The 18887-nt window shown below is 37.9% G+C and overlaps 1 protein-coding gene across 1 annotated transcript; it reads left to right on the top strand.

The window, feature by feature from the left end:
• Window positions 1-8743: 8743 nt before the first annotated feature.
• On the top strand, window positions 8744-9562 carry LOC110907020. The gene has a single exon (XM_022152056.1). The coding sequence runs from the start codon at window positions 8744-8746 to the stop codon at window positions 9560-9562; it is 819 nt and encodes a 272-aa protein (XP_022007748.1).
• The last annotated feature ends 9325 nt before the right edge of the window (window positions 9563-18887 follow it).

The following is an 18887-nucleotide window of genomic DNA, read 5'->3' as shown; positions in this document are numbered from 1 at the left end:
AACATGAGGGTACTGCTAGATCAATCTGGATGGCATTGATTCAAAAGTTTAATGGAAGTGCAGATATGATCAAGAACAAAAAGGCTTTGCTTAAGAAGTCATTTGACATGTTTGTAGCTTTTGATCATGAAATAACAAAAATGACAATTGATAGGTATTGTCATCTTGTGTTGGAAATAGGAAGATTGGACATAAAGAAAGACGATGATGAATGGGTTGATAAACTTGCTGATGCATTACCACAGCAGAAATGGGGAACTTATTTGTTGATTCTTAAACACATGAGAAAATCTGAAAACATGAATCTGGCACAGTTTATTCAGAAGATTGAAGAGCACGAGTTAGATATCCAGAAAACGGCAATCAAGAACAATCCAAATGTTCAACAAGATGTTAGTTTATACTACAGAGGAAACAAATTTGAAGCTACTCCAACCCAAAGATTCAAACTGGTTTCAGTGCTGGTAGTTCTTTGGGAACGAAAGGTAGTAATGTGACTCAAAGTGGTGGACATTCATCTTCATACTCAAGTTTTGATCCAAATCATACAACACCAAGTCCTCAACAACAGAATTCCACAAATCTGCAGTGCAATGTTACTTTGAACATTTAAAATGGTCAAAATTTGTCTCCAGAAATAGCCAAGCAACACATGGCATCACTCGTTGCTATGTTGGAATCATATGAGAGTTTGATTGCTGGCAGAATTGGAAATCCAATGCTTACTAAAGAGGATTATGACCAAATTGATGCTGAAGAACTTGAGCTAATGGATGTCAAATGGTGTATGGCTAGTGCTGTTAGACGGGCAGAAAAATTTCAACAAATCCCCGGTAGAGATGAGTTTCGGGGATTGGCTAATTCTCCGTTAGGATTTGACAAGTCAAAAGTTACCTGTTTCTGTTACAAAGGAAAAGGACACTTTAAATGAGAATGTAAAAATCAAGAAGCAACAAAGGGATCAGAAAAGAATGATTATTATCAGAAATCCATTTTTCATCAGATTGCACAACAACCATCATCATCTCATACTCTTGAAGATGGAAAGAAGAAAGCTTTACTTATTCATCAAGATGATGAAAAGGTTGCAGAGGGATTTAGTTGGGACAAATACATTCCACTCGGTTCAGGTCTTGGTGCCAGAATTTGGGAAGAAGAACAAGTCAAGTCTAGTCCGAAAAGAATACCAATTTTTCCAGATTTAGGAAGTGATATTGATACCGATGATGAAGAAGAGTATCTTAATAGAGCTTGAAAAGGTATTGATCCTGATAGCTTTAATATGTTGTTTGCAGGTAAATTTGAGATGTTGAATGAGAAGAAGATTGCTAGATTGAAGAGAGAGCTGGAAGCAATAAGAATAGCTGATGACAAGACAAAGATGGAAACTGAAGAAGCAAATGTTGAATCAATGATTGAAAAGGTGATAGAAAAAATAGTTGAAGTGGAGAAAGTGGTAGAGAAAATTGTTGAAGTTGAGAAGATTGTCGAGGTTGAAAAGATAGTTGAGGCCGTTAAACCTTGTCTGAAATGTTTGGAGTCATGCAAACATTGTGAGGAGAAAGACAAGAAGATCGCTGAACTGGAAAAGATGAAAGAAAATTTGTTTTCTGATGTGAAGTATGTGAAAGAGTCATACGATGTTTTGAACAGAACAGTTGATGGTCTGAACAAGACAAATTTAGAATTTGATGCTGCTATGACAATGATGAGTTCCACTTTAATGACAAAGAAGAAAGTCATCAATGAATATATTGAAGACTGTGCAAAATTAAAAAAAGATTTGGAACTTGAAAAGATTGAAAGTGAAAGAATCAAGCGTTTGTTGTTGAGTTATACAACTTGTGATTATTTGATTGATCGTGTTTATCCTACTGTTGCAGGTCTTGAGGCTTTCCAAGACAAAAAGAAGGAAAAGGATACTGGTAAGAAATAACAAGTGTCCGCCCCCGATATGGAATAGTTATTCTCCCAGAAAGCCAAATGAGGAACGTTTAAATAAGGCTCTCAACATCAAGTTAAAGTCTGAAACCATTGATGAGTTACCAGATAACATTGATGTCACATTCACAGCGTCTGACACTGATCATGAGTCTGAGTTAGTAAAGAAAGTGGTCGATCAGGTGTTGGATATGGATGAAGAGTCAAAGTCGGAGTCTAAATCTGAGAGTTCGAGTTTGTCAGACAAGAGTCCGAGTTCGTCAGTCAAACGGGTGTACACTAAAGAGTTTTTGTTATCAAAAAATAATTTGAATGATGAACCAATCAAAGTGGCATATACTTTGAATGATTCAGACAAATTATTTTCTGATGAAGATTTTCCAATAAGAAGTGTCAAAATTGAAAAAATTAAAAAGGTTTTCAAATTGACAGAAATTAAGATTTCTGAAATAAAAGATTTAAATCTTTCTAAAAAACCTGAGAAGTACACTTCAAGGATTAAACAAAGAGTTAACAAGAAAATGGGTTACGGTTGTGGTTATAGTTTTCAAAAGAAACCAAACCATAATGGTAATTTCAAAAAGAAAGGATTAGGTTTCATTTCCCCATAAAATTATAAAAATGAGAAAAATTATAAACCAAAAACAAAATTTGTTGCAGGTGGAAGTTCTGAAGAAGAGCAGAAGAAATCATTCTGGAAACAGTCAAATCAAGAGTTTCTTGCTGAAAAGAAGAAGAATTTAAGGAAGTTTGGTTCAAGAGTTGATAGAAGAACTTGTTTCAAATGCCAAGAAATTGGTCATATTGCTTTGAATTGTCCCAAGTCCAATTTCACAGAACAGGGAGTTTCTTCTAACTCTGAATTGAGAAAGAAGTTTGTTCATAAAACAAAACAATCTGTAGAAAATGTTACACAATTCAATCATTCAACTTTCGAACTTGGTGAAAGTTCAAAACATTTTTACAAAAGAAAAGTTGATTTGAACAAACAAAAATGGGTTGTTAAATCTGAGAGTAGTTCTGACAATGAATCTGATTCCATAAAATCAGAGGAGTCTTTGGTTGAGAAAAAGGTTGTGAATTCTGTTCCTGAGTTGATCGATGAAAAGTTTCCTAAATTGTCAAAAGAGAATTTAAAGTTGAAAGTTGGAAAGGTTGAGATTTCAGATCAATTCTTCACTGGTAAAGGAGAATTTGATGCTGAAAAACGTTCAATGGTAAAGTCAAACATATTTTCGGGAAGATGGTTGACAGGAAGGTAAAAGGTGCAAAAGAGTTTTATAGATCAAAGGGAGGTTGGGATAGAGATGAATCAAAATCACCCAAGGCTGGTCAGGCTTGGGTGGACATATTTTTTGAATAAAAACCTGACTTGCCGGAGCTCCCAGGTTGGTAAGCGTGGAGCATAAATTGGAATCTTTCTTATTATACATGAGTTTGTGAAAGTACCTACAAGTTGTTATTGAGTTAACCTACAAGTGGTAAATCAGGGACATTAAGTTGTACTTGATTTTCTACAAGTGTTGATTGATGCTGAAATTTAAAATTGTTAATTTTTTCAAGTGGTATAAAAATAAACAAAGTGATGATTTGATCCTCATGCCTACAAGTGGTAAAATCAATCAAACTAATTTTCCGGAAAAACCATTTTGATTAAAACAAACTTAAGTGTTTTGAAATCATAATGGGAAAATAGTTTGTTGTGGGGGGGAGTTCTGATTGTTTATGCCAAGTGGATGGTGATTTGAAGCAATTCGATATCAGTTGTCAATTTTCTTGTACAGTTTGTTTTCAATTTTCTTTAAATGACTTTGAATTTTAGGGGGAGTAAGAATTAAAAAGCCAAAAACATTAGAAAAGTTGAAAAGCCAAAAACATGATAAAAACAAAAATGAGTTTTGTTGTATAAAAGAGGAAATGATAGTACATCAGTGGACTATCACAACACGTTAAAAAATTGGAATGTCAAATGTGATAAACAATCTCACTGTAGATGTGCCAGTAGGTTTTTATACATTCAGTAGATTGTTTTCGAGATATAAACCTAAATTTCAAACTTACTTATCTCGTGGGGAACATTTCTCGGATATATGGGTAACCCCCGAAATCTTGTTTGAAAGGTCCCTCTTTCTGAGATACTAGGTCTTTATACTCAGTGATATCTAGGGTATTATCCCGGGACTTCTGATTTTGCGGAAGCAATGGCCTAGTCCCCATATAATACTTTCTGCTTGCTTGAAATATAGCGCTGCCCTCAGTACAAAAAATGATGAAACATTGCAAAATGCTAATCATGTGTTGTTGAAGAAAAGATTCTCTAAAGGGAACACACCAAAAAACGAGTCGTCGTCTCTTTGCTGAATGGAAGTTCTGACCTGAGCTCTCATGGTTTTGCATTTAACCCTTTACAGATATCATCTAGGTATACTCACCTGTAAGACTGAATATTGGGATCTGGATACGAGAGTATATTCAAGTGGTGGGACACGCGAATAAGTTTAAGTGCTTAAAACATTAATCTCGTATCTCGAAACAATTGAACTTTGTGTGAAAATTTAAATGGACCAATATACTGACAATCTAAGTGAATCGTTTAGAGCTTAAAATGTTTAAAGCTTAACGGTGTTAGTGTTTTGTCTAAAAAACTTATATGATCCTCTTACACAAACTCACAAAAAGATTGTCTGTAAATATTTCTTTACTGCATTTCTTTAAAAGCAAAATCCAAAAAGAGTTTTAGTGTGTTTTAGCATATAATTTAAAAAAAATCAAAAAGATTTCGACAAGTGACGATGAAAAGCTGATTTTCAAAATTCCAAGTGTTAAACATGACGATCAGGTTTGGGAAAGTGTTGTTAGAAAAGTGATATACTTTCAAGTGGTCATCTGATAATGTTAAATCATTTTGAGATTGTTTCTACAAGTAGTAATCTAAGAATAAAATTTGTCAATTGATTAAATTTGTAAATCTTATTTTGAGGTAGAGGATGTGCAGGATAGCCTGGATTCTGATTCTGAGTAGAGAGCCAGGTCATGATCCTGATCCTGTGAATGTCAGGCTACGATCCCAGCGTAACTTGAGGGGGAGTCTATTAGAAAGAGTGAGTCTGTAGATGAATAGAGCCAACTACAGATCCTGAAGATTCAAGAATTTGTTAGATCATCATCCGAGGGAGAGATTAGTTGATAAAGAGAAGTGTGAGAGATTGAGGATACTTACACTGTCAGATACTTTGAAAAGAGCCCGAAAACTGGTCAAGACTGAAGATTGTAAAGACTCGACACTGAAGACTCGTCAACATCCGAGGGGGAGTCTGCTGGTGCATACGTCTGTCGACTTCGTCTTGTATCGAGTCTTGTATTAAGAATGTTAGATCAGGGCACGTAGTTCAACAAATTAGGATTTATAGATAATTTTGCATGAAATTGTGTTATGTAATTCCGTGCGAAATTAGATTCCGTTTGAATCTAATTTCGCTTGGAACTGTCTCATACGAAATTAGTGTACTATAAATACCCTTGAAGCGAAATCATTTGTAACTTTCATATTTCCGGTACAGAAGTGCTGCCGACGTGTCTACTGATTTGAAAACTTGTTATAATCAATAAACAACACAATTTGAAGTGATTCAAGCTGTTTCTAAGTCAATTCATCTATTTCCGCCTCTTGAATTGATCGAGAACTCTTCTAAACGACTCGTTTCGGTCATAAAACGATCCTACAAGATTAACACTTACCATATAACCACATTTACATACTCAAATCACTTAATACATTTTATCACATAAGATTCACTCAAAATTTCACCCATACTCATGTTCATTGAAAAATGCGTATTTTGGCGATTCGGTAACGTTTTCGGGCGTCGGAAGTCACGTATGACCAACCAAACACCAAGTAAACTTAAAATTAGTTAAAATACTTATTTTTAAAATAAAAATATCAGTTTATCTACTGATCTAATTCAGTTTTACAAAAATCACCCGAAAAGCCGATTTTTAATCGTTTTAACGCATAGTTTTGCGTTAATTGTTACCGTAGCCATCCCAACTCGAAATGACTTGAGATTTTAACACAATACATGTTATTTACTGATTAAAATAGTGATTATATTCAAATTAGTGAAGTTTTTATTTAAGTCACATAACTCATGCGATTTCACATATTTTACAACTTTTAATGCACCAAGTGCCACTTACAAAACTAGCACACATTATGACAAAGTTACATATCATTAAACACTTTAAAATAACTTTATTTTAAGGTTTATAATCTGATCTAAAACTATTTTTTATCTTAACATCATTTATCCATCATTTTATGTACATACACCCACATGCATGACTAAGTACAAGCACTTAATGCATATATATCATAACATCATCATCTTACATAACCTTAAATGCATCTAAGGATACATTTACTTCATGTTCTTATAAATCACAACATGTTCATCTCACAATCATTAGATCATTTCACATAAATGCATCATTCTATCTTTATTTACATATGACAAAATTTTAGTGTATACACTTACATATACATACATACATACACGACATACACACATATACACATGCATAAACTTCCAAAACCTCACTTTTTTACAAATCTACTTCACATCATGGAACCTTTTCAAGAACTTTCTTTTATGACTCTTTTACAACACATGCATGTAATCATCTTTTCAAAATCAAATCAAGTGAGAATCATTTAACAAAATCAAAACACAACAAAATACCCATATACATACAAGTTACGACCACACACACATATGTACACACATCCATTTTTAAATCTCTTTAAAAACCCGTTTGTCATTTGTTCTAAGTTAGTGTTAAGATTTAAGAACAAGAGAAACTTCTATCATTATTTAAGATCATCAAGAATCAAAACAAGATTTGTGAAATGAACTTTATACCTTCAAGATTTTAGATGGGTTTTTGAGAATAGATGATGAGATGGAGGTTGTTCTTGCTTGAAATCACTTCCAAACACCCTTTTTATCTTGAAATCACCTTGAAAGAACCTTGAATCTTCATGAAAATAGTTTGAAATTTTTTAATGTGGGTGTTTAGAGGGGTGTTCAGCCGAGCTTCATCAAGAGAGAGAGAGGGGAGGTGATTTTTGAAAAGTTTCAGTGTGTATATTGTATATGAAGGATCTTGAGTGTAGTAGTGTGATTAATCATCATTCCTATTTTCTATGTCCAACACATGGCAATTTCAAGGAAGTGGTGGCCTCCCTAGATACACACAAAATTATATATACATACACTTATATATATTAATTAGTGTAGAAACAAGTATTTTACTGGATACCGGGTATTTTATCTAGCGTTTTAAACCCGTTTTAGTGCGTTGTAAGTTATTTTTAGCACCCTATAAAAATAAACTCACCAAAATATTACTGTATAATATTTTGTTTGCCTGGACTGCCGACGTTGTCGGTATTTGGCAGTATGCGCGCTGTGCTGCGCGGTATACGTTAAAAATCGCAAAAATAGGAATTTAAGCGTTTTTATTTATTGTTGTCGTTATATAAGAATAAACTTACCAAATTATTGCTAGAATGATTTTCAGTTGTCTTGATGGGCTGCATTGACAGTATTTTGTCGGTATACGTGCTGCATCGCGCGGTACGCGCTTAAACTCAAAAAATAGGGTTTCTTAGCGTTTTAATTTATTTTTCCTCAGGAATAGGATTAAAATTATTATTTTAATCATAACAGACTATTTTTAGGATTTTAACACTGTCCGGGTGGTCACCGATGTTCGTTTTGCATTTTAATCGTTACGCGACAAGCGTCTATCTTACCGTTGCCAACATAATTTTTATTAAAGTTTAATTTAATCAATACACTAAATTTCACATAAAAACACTATAATTAGTCAAATATAGTCCTGTTACCTATTCACAATACGTGCTATAATTGTACGGTACGGCCTGAAAAACCGGGTGTCACACAGACAACAAAAATTTTCAATGAAGATGGGGTTGAAATGTTGCACTTTTTAGCCGGAGTGTCGCAAGGAAACTTCGTTGCCGAGATCTATGTTCAATGGGAGGCAGTTAATCCCCTCTGTCATATGAGTTTTTGAAACCTTCTCTATGACTTAACGTAACGTAACGTTGTTGACACCCAGTTATCCATTGATGATGGTGAAGGAGATGGGCAAACAACTCAAGAACACCACCTCATGCCATCTATTGAGAACCTAGTCGGTCCGTCTTCTCAATTTCTAGTTGGTGATGACAATAAGACGACTTTGATGAGTCAGAAGTTAACAGCACTGAAGACAGTTCAGAAAGTGAGGAGGCCCCTATCAGATGACGCCTCTTCTGACGACGAGGCCGCAGTCAACCAACAAACTGAGTTGACCTTGTCTCAACCGACACGTTCCTAGGCCTATCTTTGCAGGTCCACATGACGACCCCAAGAGGATGAGGATCTTAGGGATTACATGTGGCCAGATTACGAAGATAACCCAATGGACATATAGAATCCAAAAGCAAAACAAATTCATCTGGGCATGTTTTTCAAGTCTAAATAGGATGTGGACCTTGTTGTTCAAGAGTGGAACATTCGCGTGGAAGGGAAATATTTGTGGTGGATAGCAAACCAACTTTATACAAAGTTAAATGCTACACCAGAAATAAAAGTTATAAAAACCCTTCCCCTGGTGCTCCTATTTGCCATTGGCGTGTAACCACATCAAAACAAAAACTCCAACACATGTGGTAGATTACCAACTGGGCACCTGCCCACAATTGTTATTCAACCGTGGTACGCAACAACAGATGCCTAGATCTAAGGATATCGCTGCAAACATCCTTCCACAAATTGGTACAGACATTGCGTTAAAGGTGAAACACATCAGGACGTTCATAGAGCAAACGATGTCCGTCGATGTTACGTATACAAAGGCGTGGCGTGGCCGAAGAAAGGCAATTGAGATGATATATGGAACTTGGGACAACTTTGCAGAGCTCCCGAAGTATGTGTTACGACTTCAGTCTCGAAACCCTGGTACGGTGGTTAATTGGTTTCATCACCCATATTCGGCTCTAGGACATCCCACATTCAAATATATTTTTTGGGCGTTCGGTCCCTCTATTCATGCGTTCCGTCTATGCCAGCCTGTAATCTCCGTGGACGGCACACACTTGAAAGGACTGTACCGCGGTAAGTTGTTGGCTGCGATAACCAAAAATCCCAACAACTACATAATGCCATTGGCGCATGCTCTGGTTGACGAAGAGACTGTACACAGTCGGTGTTGGTTTTTCCAAAATTTGATGGAATACGTCACCACAAACTGTGCTAGTAAAATATGTGTTGTATCAGACCGTCATGCTGGAATAATTAATGCCATGGAGAATCTCAAAGATTGGAAGGAACCAAAGGCCTACCACCATTATTGTCTTCGACATGTACGCAAAAATTTCAGTGGAAAGTACAAGAGTAAAAGCCTCATGAAGCTTTGTTGGATGATTGGGAGCACAAGTCAACCATTAAAGTATCGTTGTGCTGTGAGAGAAATGCGGATGCTAGATCAGGTAGCTTGGGACTATTTGAACAACATCGATATAAGTGGACTGTTGTTCATGACCATATAAACCAGCGTTGGGGCAACCTTACGATGAACATATCCGAGTCTATGAATAACATCTTACGTGAAGCAAGACTGCTTCCTATAAAAGTGTTAATTCATTATACGTTTACCAAAGGCATATCCAACTATCCAAGTATGCCAGGCACTCACAGATTGCGGAAACCTGCAACACCCCTCTACCCCCTCGCATTTGGTCCAGGTTTAACAAACTGTATTCGGTGGCAATGCAACATGAAGTGTCCGTGTATGATGTCACAGATGCTCGCTACTCTGTTGTTTCAAGGGATGAAGCGAACGATCACGGTGGAAATGAGTACACCGTTGAATACAATCGTAGGTGGTGCTCATGTGGGAAATGGCAAATGCTCAGATTTCCTTGTTCTCATGCCATTGTTGTTTGCTCTTGGAGGGGTGAGGAACCACACGACGTTACCAATTCAAAATTCCACACGACCACCTATCAGGAACAGTAAAGCGGGCATTTTTACACGCTAGGCCATAAGGAAGAGTGGGAAGAACTGCAATGGGGAATTCAAGGGGACCCTTCAAGGGTTACAACACATCGTGGTAGGGTTCGTGCAAGAAGAATTCAAAATGAGATGGATATCAACTACCACGATGAACCCCAGGCCCGTCGATGCAGCAAATGTGGAGAAACAGGCCACAATAGAAAGACCTGTGGCCGACATTAATTTATTATGTTGTTGTGGTTTGTTTGTGGTTTTTAGTGTTAATTGTTCTTGTGCTCCCAATGTTTATTGTTTGTGTTTCAATTAAGAATTTGTGTAGTTTAACATTCAGGTCAGTTGTTCCAAAATTCATAATGAAACATTAAACATAACAAACTATCATTATAGAAATGAAATACATCGGACAACAACTTACAGATAATATGGAATCAAAAGGATGAATTTGAATCGCTATCACTATCGTTATTCTGATACGTCTCCCATGGATCATCACTAACGACTGCGTCATCTGATAATGCGTTTGAGTCGCGATCTCTGTCGTATTGGTGGGCACACCTACAGTAGTAGACGCATCCATACCTGCATATGGGGCGGATAACAGTAGGAATGGATGCTCCCCTTTGGATAACAGAGGTCAACGTGCGGTTAGGGTTTTGAACAAAAGAGGGGTGTTGTGGTCCTTCCATAAGGGACCTTCATCTTAATTTTCCTAACTAAGATGGGGTGGACGGTAACGATGTTTGTCTAGCGATGAAGGTCCGGGATGGCCTCCTTGTTGTTCAGTGAACGGGAAGACATTGTTAGGGTTTGTTTGTTGAACAATACTGTTACGGTTGGGTTTTGGTTCAACAAAGTGTCGGTTGCGATGTGGTTCAATAGGGTTACGATTGGGTTGTGGTTCAACATTTGCAGGGTTTAGCTCCCCTTCATGTATATGCAAATGAAAATGAATATGTAATTCGTTATCACCATCTGCTATCTGAAAGACTTGTGAGGTGAGGTGAAGATGTTAACAAATGTTGGCGTGCTAGGTGGTATTTATAGAGAGAAGAAGTGTAGGGGATATGATGATAATTCTACTAAATATAAAGTGCTAATAAAATAAACGACCGGAAACATTCTAGTAAACATAAAGTGTCACACCCCAACCAATGGCGGAATCATCAGGGCGCGGCACTGAGCGAAAAAGATTGTCCAGGAGAAATCCATAACAACGAATATTACCAAATATTCTTAAGTTACGTCCCATACCATAACATATTCAGTAAAATAATTATTACAGACAGAGCATCTCAAAGACAAATAAAGTACTGTTCCGACAACTCATAAATATTAATTGTTTTTGTTTCTACACTCTCCTAAGCTCGATTCCATGATAGCAAGCAAAGCACAGCATCCTAAACACCTGTCACATACGTTAAAATAGAGGTCAATACACATAGTGTAAAGGTGAGCATACAAGTTTAATAGTATAATAGATAGCGAAATCGTTTTACGCATAACCAGCATGTAACATGTAGCAAAGTGAAAACTACTAGGTTATCGACAATGAAATAGGCACAGACGTGACTGCGAGTTGTAGAATGCGCAACACATATCCCCACTGGGACACGTGAAGTAAAGCCCTTAACAACCCCTGCCCACGACAGGTGCTGAGTCCAAACTATAGTACTATCGTTGCTAAGGTGTCAGGCAACAATCATTGTGTAAACATATCATACAAGAATTCATCGAATAACACGTATAACATCCAATAACGGTCAGCATATATAAGTGTTTGCGTTGTGGATCGATTGTGATTTGAATAAGTAACGTATGTAACACCTAAAAGTGCGTAAAGCAAAAAGGGTTCGAGTATACTCATAGATTGTGTTAAGTAACTAACACAGCCTTGGATTGGATTGAAGGGAGCGCTGGAAAGTTAACCTAATTACAAAACGATAGCATAAGCGATGAACGGTGCGTTAAACGGAGACGAGTGTACTGAAATGACGAATGGTCATCTAATCGGATGACAATCCGGATGGATGGTCATTCGATCGGATGACAATCCGAACGGATGGTCATCCGGTTGGATGGCTATTCGGTCGGATTGGCATTCGTTTTGGGATGGATATGTTTGTGTATGATGGCTTTGAAGTTTTCGTTGTAGCATTTAAAAATCAAAGAAGTATCTCTACCTTTCAGGTCGTTCGATCGAACGGTCATCCGATCGGATGGTCGTTCGATCGGATGGCGATCCGTTCAGCGAGACATTTCCTAGAGAACAAGTTCACAGCAGGATGGTCATTCGATCGAATGGTCTTCCGATCGGATGGCCATTCGCTGGATCCGATCGAACGACAGTTCGTTTGGTGATTTGGTCGTTTTGAAACTTGGAAAATTTGTTAAGTCTGAACGTTAGCGGTTTAACCGAGACGGTATGACAACGTGTTAAACAACGGAAACCCCGCCAAGTCCAAGTTATCCGATCGGATGGGAATCACCCCAGCCTGATCAGTTAGCTGTTCGTGACGGTTTGTTCATGTTCAACCCGCTAAGTCGGTTATCTCGTTGATAGGAATCAGATCTCAGACCGACACATCACTAGAGAAGAGTGGAAGGCCTGAACGATCTCCGATTCTATCGGTTTTGAGTGCAAGAGTGTAAAAGAGTTGAAAGAAAGTTATGAAAACATCCTCCAATGCTTGTTAATCTTGAAAATGTTTAGATTTATGCGAAATCAGTGCTTAAACATGTGGAAATCTCTTAGATCTGAGTTGTTCTTGGTGGAATGAGGCCAAATCTTGAAGTTCATAAGAACCCCATGATGACATCATCCTAGAACACCTCAAATCAACCGATTTCATGGTGAAAAGTTAAGATTCAAAGGTGAAAATGAAGAAGAAGTGTGTGTAGATGATAGATGTATAAGATTTGAGTTGAAAACTTACAAGAATCGCGAGAAATCGAGAGAAAATGGCCTGAGAAGTCGAAGGGTCGCAGAGAGAGCTGTCACATCACTGTTCATGATGTGACAGGGCTATTTATAGGAGACAAAAGAGGAAAGTCGGTGTAGGGTGATAGATCGGAGGGCAATCCGATCGGATGGCCATCCGATCGGATGGTCATCTGTTCGGATAACGTCTCCAGCGAGTTGGGTTTCGATGATTCGTTTCGTGCGTTGAGCGATGCGATGCGTTTAAGCGAGTGTTGATTAAGCGATGCGATAGATTTAATTAATAGTAACACAAATAACATAACTAACATACGACAACTTAAATAACCTTGTGTTTCCAGTTTGCGATGAGATTGCGTTGCGATAGAGTTGCGATTGCGTTTTCGATTAACCATCACAAACATAATATAATCATGCAGAAGTAACACATAAATAGCACACACACACACGTAAAACAATATACAGAACCTGTAGTTCAAGTTGCGAATGCGATTGCGATGCGATTAGCGATAAATAGATTAGCGATTAACATCGATTAAAGTGCGACTATCATAGGTACTCCACATAATACAACTAAAGTACACAAATTAAAGGATTTGATTACAAATCAAGGTGTACAATCATTAGTTAAGTAAGGAGTGACAGATCGCAATTAGCAATCTTTTCTTCCTTTGACTTTGACTTGTACTTTGACTTTCAGAACGCGGGTTGTTACATAAAGTGGTGATATAACAAACCATAGGAAACATTCAACTAAACACAAACGACAACAACAAACATCTTGCAACAAAGTGAACAACCCTCTTACCAACTTAATATTCAAATAGTGACAAAAATCAGTAAATTACCAAGTTAATATTCAAATATAATAACATCTGCTTATAGAATACAATAATGTACAACAAAGTTGCAGTTAGAAACAAAAATAGGATCAAAATACACTTAGTTGGATGGGGGTGGATGATTAAATAGGTTCAAATCTAAATCTAGTCCCCATTCCATGGGAATGGGGTCTACATTTGAGTAATGTGCACGAGGATCTTCCAAACTTTGATGTGGTGGAAAATAATTGAAGTCAGCCTGGCTATCCGAAAAAAAACGTCAACATTTGTGATGCGAGGGTTGTATACACCGGCTAATTATTTTGTGACCCGACTAACTCGTTGTTGCTTTGGTGTTGGACATTAGCAGTATATATATTTGGTTGTCAGTAACCACAGTATTAACGTCCCCACCGATAAGGTCGGATAATCTATTAGCGGCCCAAAAATCTGGGTGGTCAACATCATTATAATTTTGATTCACACCAAAATTACCGCTGTCAACCGTATTGTCTAGCCCGAGGATACAAAATTGATCATCAATTTGACTTTCTTTCACAAATGATGGCCACCTTGTTCCATATTGAAGCCCCAATTTGTACCGCCACCCGCGTCAAGATTTGAACCTCCTTGCTGACGTTGCCATCTGTGACAACTCGTATTTCGAACCTGTCCTTGTGTAACGTTACGTGATTATGCGAATTTTATTTGAATAACATGTTATCCGAGTTTTGTGTGAAAATGTGCATGAATGTTTATATGTTACATAACCCGAGTACACAACCCACTTGCCTACGCAACCCATTCGGTCCATGTTGTTGGACTCGAGACCCTGGGGCGGCCCAAGCAGGGATTCGGCCCACTCCCTTCTTATACGGTTACAAGCATACACCTTTAGGGTTTGGCTTCTCATTTGTGCAACAAGGAACACACACAATCTCTCTCGATCGAAACTATAGGCAGCCGAACACTCCTCTCTCTCGAAGCTCTTGTTCCTTCGAAACTATTTTACCAACCGGTTAGTGTTTTCATTGTTATCTGGCTTACATGTGGATATGAATGATTATGTGTTGGTATGAATGATTATGTGTTGATATGATTATTAATGGGATTGCATGATTAGTACCGAAGGAATAAATATAACCGACTGTATGTGTATGATATGCACGGTTTCGATAGGGTGATTAGTCTGCTGATATTATTAACGATTGCATGATAGGTTGATAACCATGAGTTAGATGTTAATGGTCTGATCGAATGTTTGGTTGATTTCGGGATTATTGGTTCTTGATAACGATATGAACATGCATGATTCTGGATAAAAACTGTTGTTTGATTCGTTTGGATTATAGCAAAAACTGTTAATTGATTTGATTTGAAACTGCCAAATCTGTTTACAACTTGTTACGGAAATCATGGACTACAAATCAGGAAGTCAGTTACACACCTTGTCTCGACAAGAGATTTCGAATCGAGAACTTCTAGTCTCGACTCGAGACCACATTAGCAACACAAAACAGCATGAACCGAAACCACGGTTGCGGGTCCGATTACGACTCGAGACCGTGTAGTCTCGACTAGAACATGACAACTCAAGAACTCCCTGTTGCGACTCGAGAGTTCGAAATCAATATAACTCGAGATTGCTAGCCTCGACTCGAGACCGAGAACATGCACACCCTGTTATTGGACTGGCCCACTGTTACCAGCCCAATTGATTGGGCCGCGTATTTGGACTTTACTTATGTGAAGTTACTGTAGAAATGCCATGCTTATACGTGAACATGATGATCAATGCTTGTACACAACTTATTACTATATGTGTGGAACATACGTGCAATACTAGCGTACGAAACTGATTAGTATGATAACTGTGATAGGACGTGGTTGATCACTTTGTAGCTTAATTGAACTGTTGTGTATCATACCGAGCAACCCCAGGTGAGTTCACTGCATTTCTCAAGCATGCGTCCCGGTGGTTTGGGACAACTGGTAAACATTTGGAAGGGAATCTTGGGTAAACAGTTAAATTGGGTTTTGGTTATTGAACATGGAATCAATCATTATCGGATTGCCTGTAGGGCAATGGGGTAATTAGTTGATAGCGCTATTAGGTTTGACACCTCACACCGGGCTGTAAGGACGGGCGTGAACTAATTACCTGGGCATCGTTACCAATGCTTGGTTAGGGGCATTGGGGACTGGACACACTTCCAAGTTATTAAGGGGCACACTCCCCGGATACATATGGGCACACTCCCTAGGGTATCTAGCATGTTATAAGCAACATCGTATCACAACGTTGAATCGGCTTAACATACATCTGGTAACAAAACACGATAACAAAACTTGAACTCACCAGCGTCGTCTGACACACTTGTCTGCATGCTTGTAGGTCGTTAGGGTTGGAGACATGGACTTGCTATCTGGGAGTGCTGGAGTGGTCATGGATCGTGGCTTTTGATCAAACAGTTGACTTGGTGGTTTTGAAACTTTAAACAAATGGATATTATTTCACTTATGCTTCCGCTAAACATATCTTTTGGATTTAACGTTGGAATTGGACTTGCTTGGTTAATTAATGTCATGTTTATTTAAATACTTGTGTGGTTCAATGTGATTGGTGGCTCGTACTCTGATGTGTCGCACCTCCCGCGGTGCCTCCGCTTGTGATATTTTTGGGGGTGTTACACCATCGCCTGCGTAACCTCATTATAATTTTGATTCACACCAAAATTACCGCTGCCAACCGTATTGTCTAGCCCGAGAATACGCCATTGATCATCAATTTGACTTTCATTCACAAATGATGGCCCCTCTTGTTCCATATTCATGCCCCAATTTGAACCGCCACCCGCGTCAAGATTTGAACCTCCTTGCTGACGTTGCCGTCGCCCGTGTAACCTCTGCGGACGAGGAAAAGGTGTTAGGTCAACAGGGTCTGTTGTCAGGTGACTCGGATATTGTGAGTATCCTTGTTGCCGTGACATTTCCGTAGCCTGATAAGCGGCAGCTTGGGCGAACTCCAGATTATCAGACCGTTGTATTACCCCCATTGCGTTCGTCTAAATAAACAAAATAGTTAGTTCACAACAAATTATTTTAGACTTTTAACGTGAAAAATTCTAAACAAATATAAATACTAGCATTTGGGCACGAGTGCCATCATCTTGAAAACCACGCATGGGAACTGCCGGAGACCTTGGATTTGTCAGATAGAGAACTGTATGGCGCATGAACCAAGACATATAATTGTCTGCGACCGGATAAGAGGTGATTATTTCTCCCTCCACAACGGATTCATGACGATGGTACCAAGCATAAAGATAAACATTGTGTCGTATTGTCACACCCCAACCAATGGCGGAAACATCGGGATGAGACGAAGTGTGAAGATTGCTCGAGACATCATAACACTATTTGTGACGATAATTAAATAATTCCCATTTCATCTCATAACTTCAAATTGTCAACATTACATAAACTCAAGTAACAACAAGTTCAAAAGAAATATATAATAACATAAGCAAAATTGATACGACATATTAAACCTAAACGTCTATATGTGTATCTAGGCATCAACGCTACTTCTTTTCATAGCATCGTCATCATCAACCTGTAACATGTTTAAAAATACAATTCAATGCAAAAGCAAAGGCGAGTGTACAAGTTTGGTACGTACATAACAAAAGATAAGTTTAAACAATTCCTCATAGCAAGCATGTGATTCAAGATAAACATTTAAATATGGCATGTGTCTAACATATCAAACCAAAAGAGACGCAACATGCTCATGACATAACCTCAAGTCTACAGGCGGGTCGTCAATCCTATAGCGCTACATATGTCACGGTTAGGCTCGTACGAAGTTAATGATAAGTTCAACACATAAGAATCACCCAAGTTTAAAGTATCAAGCCATCACGTATACAAGCATGTTATAGGAATGTTCATGTGTTTAAGCAAAATGTTCATGTGTAAGTTTTTGATAAGTAAACATGTTACACCCCAAAAAGTGGTAAACATAAAAAGGGGGTTGCGAGTATACTCACATTAGTCGCGTATGAGAATTCCTTGAAATAACGCACGAGGAAAAGATTGGGAATCCAAAAGAACAAGCGGCATGGTTATCCTAGAGATTTAAAATACCACACGTAAACGATCTAAATACATATTTTTTTTTAAGTTGAATAATATTCCTATTACAATAATTATAAAATAAGACTAAATTTTGTAAAAGCTAATGCTAGGTTTTAAGGCATTGAGTTAATCCATTACAATTCATTTAACTAATGTATACGTATATTGTATAGTCATTTCCCAAATGTGTAAATTATATATATATATTCCAACTAAAACTAACTGTAGGTAGTTTCTCTAATATGTTTTCTTTCCTTTATTATTTTTATAACTTATTTATATTAATTTGAATACATTATTGCTGTAACTTGTTAATTTTATATATTATCTAAAAAAATCACATGAGAAGCTAAAACAAACTTAGCTCCTGAATTACAAACATGAAATACTATTTTAATATTATTCTTTTAGCTCTTCTTCTTCTTCATGTATTACCCATAACAGAAATGGTAATAACAAACCCGCGACTCCACTGTTACAACTTGATTTTTTTTTCATAAAACATTAGATGATGTTTTTCATGTTATAAAGAAAAGGACTGATTTGTTTTATAAAGAAAATATATATACCGAAACAATTAGGATGTACGAAAGAAGTATATCGAATGAGATGAGAGGATTCCGTGGTGATCTCCGAACGGCTCCGGTGACGTCTGACCGGGTTGGCCCGACTCGTTGTCCGTCTCTAATCCGAACCGACTGACCCGTTGATTCGACGTAGACTGAACCGGACCCGAACCTGCTGAATCGGAACCACTGTCGTGGCGTCATCGGGATACCATTACCACCTCGCCATTACCGCCACTCGCCAGATTTTATCGAAGATGAGACACTGGTTCCCGGTGACCGAACGTCACCGGCGCCAAGCAACCACAACGACCGAGCCCCACCATCGCCGCCGTCTTTTGTCGCGAAACCAACGCGCCACCGCTGCCGTTGATTAATAGAGGAGAGGTGAGCG

The sequence above is a fragment of the Helianthus annuus genome, chromosome 7 (genome assembly GCF_002127325.2).
Source record: "Helianthus annuus cultivar XRQ/B chromosome 7, HanXRQr2.0-SUNRISE, whole genome shotgun sequence".
In the NCBI taxonomy this organism is placed as follows: domain Eukaryota; kingdom Viridiplantae; phylum Streptophyta; class Magnoliopsida; order Asterales; family Asteraceae; genus Helianthus; species Helianthus annuus.
This window is presented reverse-complemented; position numbering and strand designations above follow the sequence as displayed.

Coding starts and splice junctions, on each gene's coding strand:
- LOC110907020 (XM_022152056.1), top strand. CDS start 8,744: ATGCCTAGATCTAAGGATATCGCTGCAAACATCCTTCCACAAATTGGT.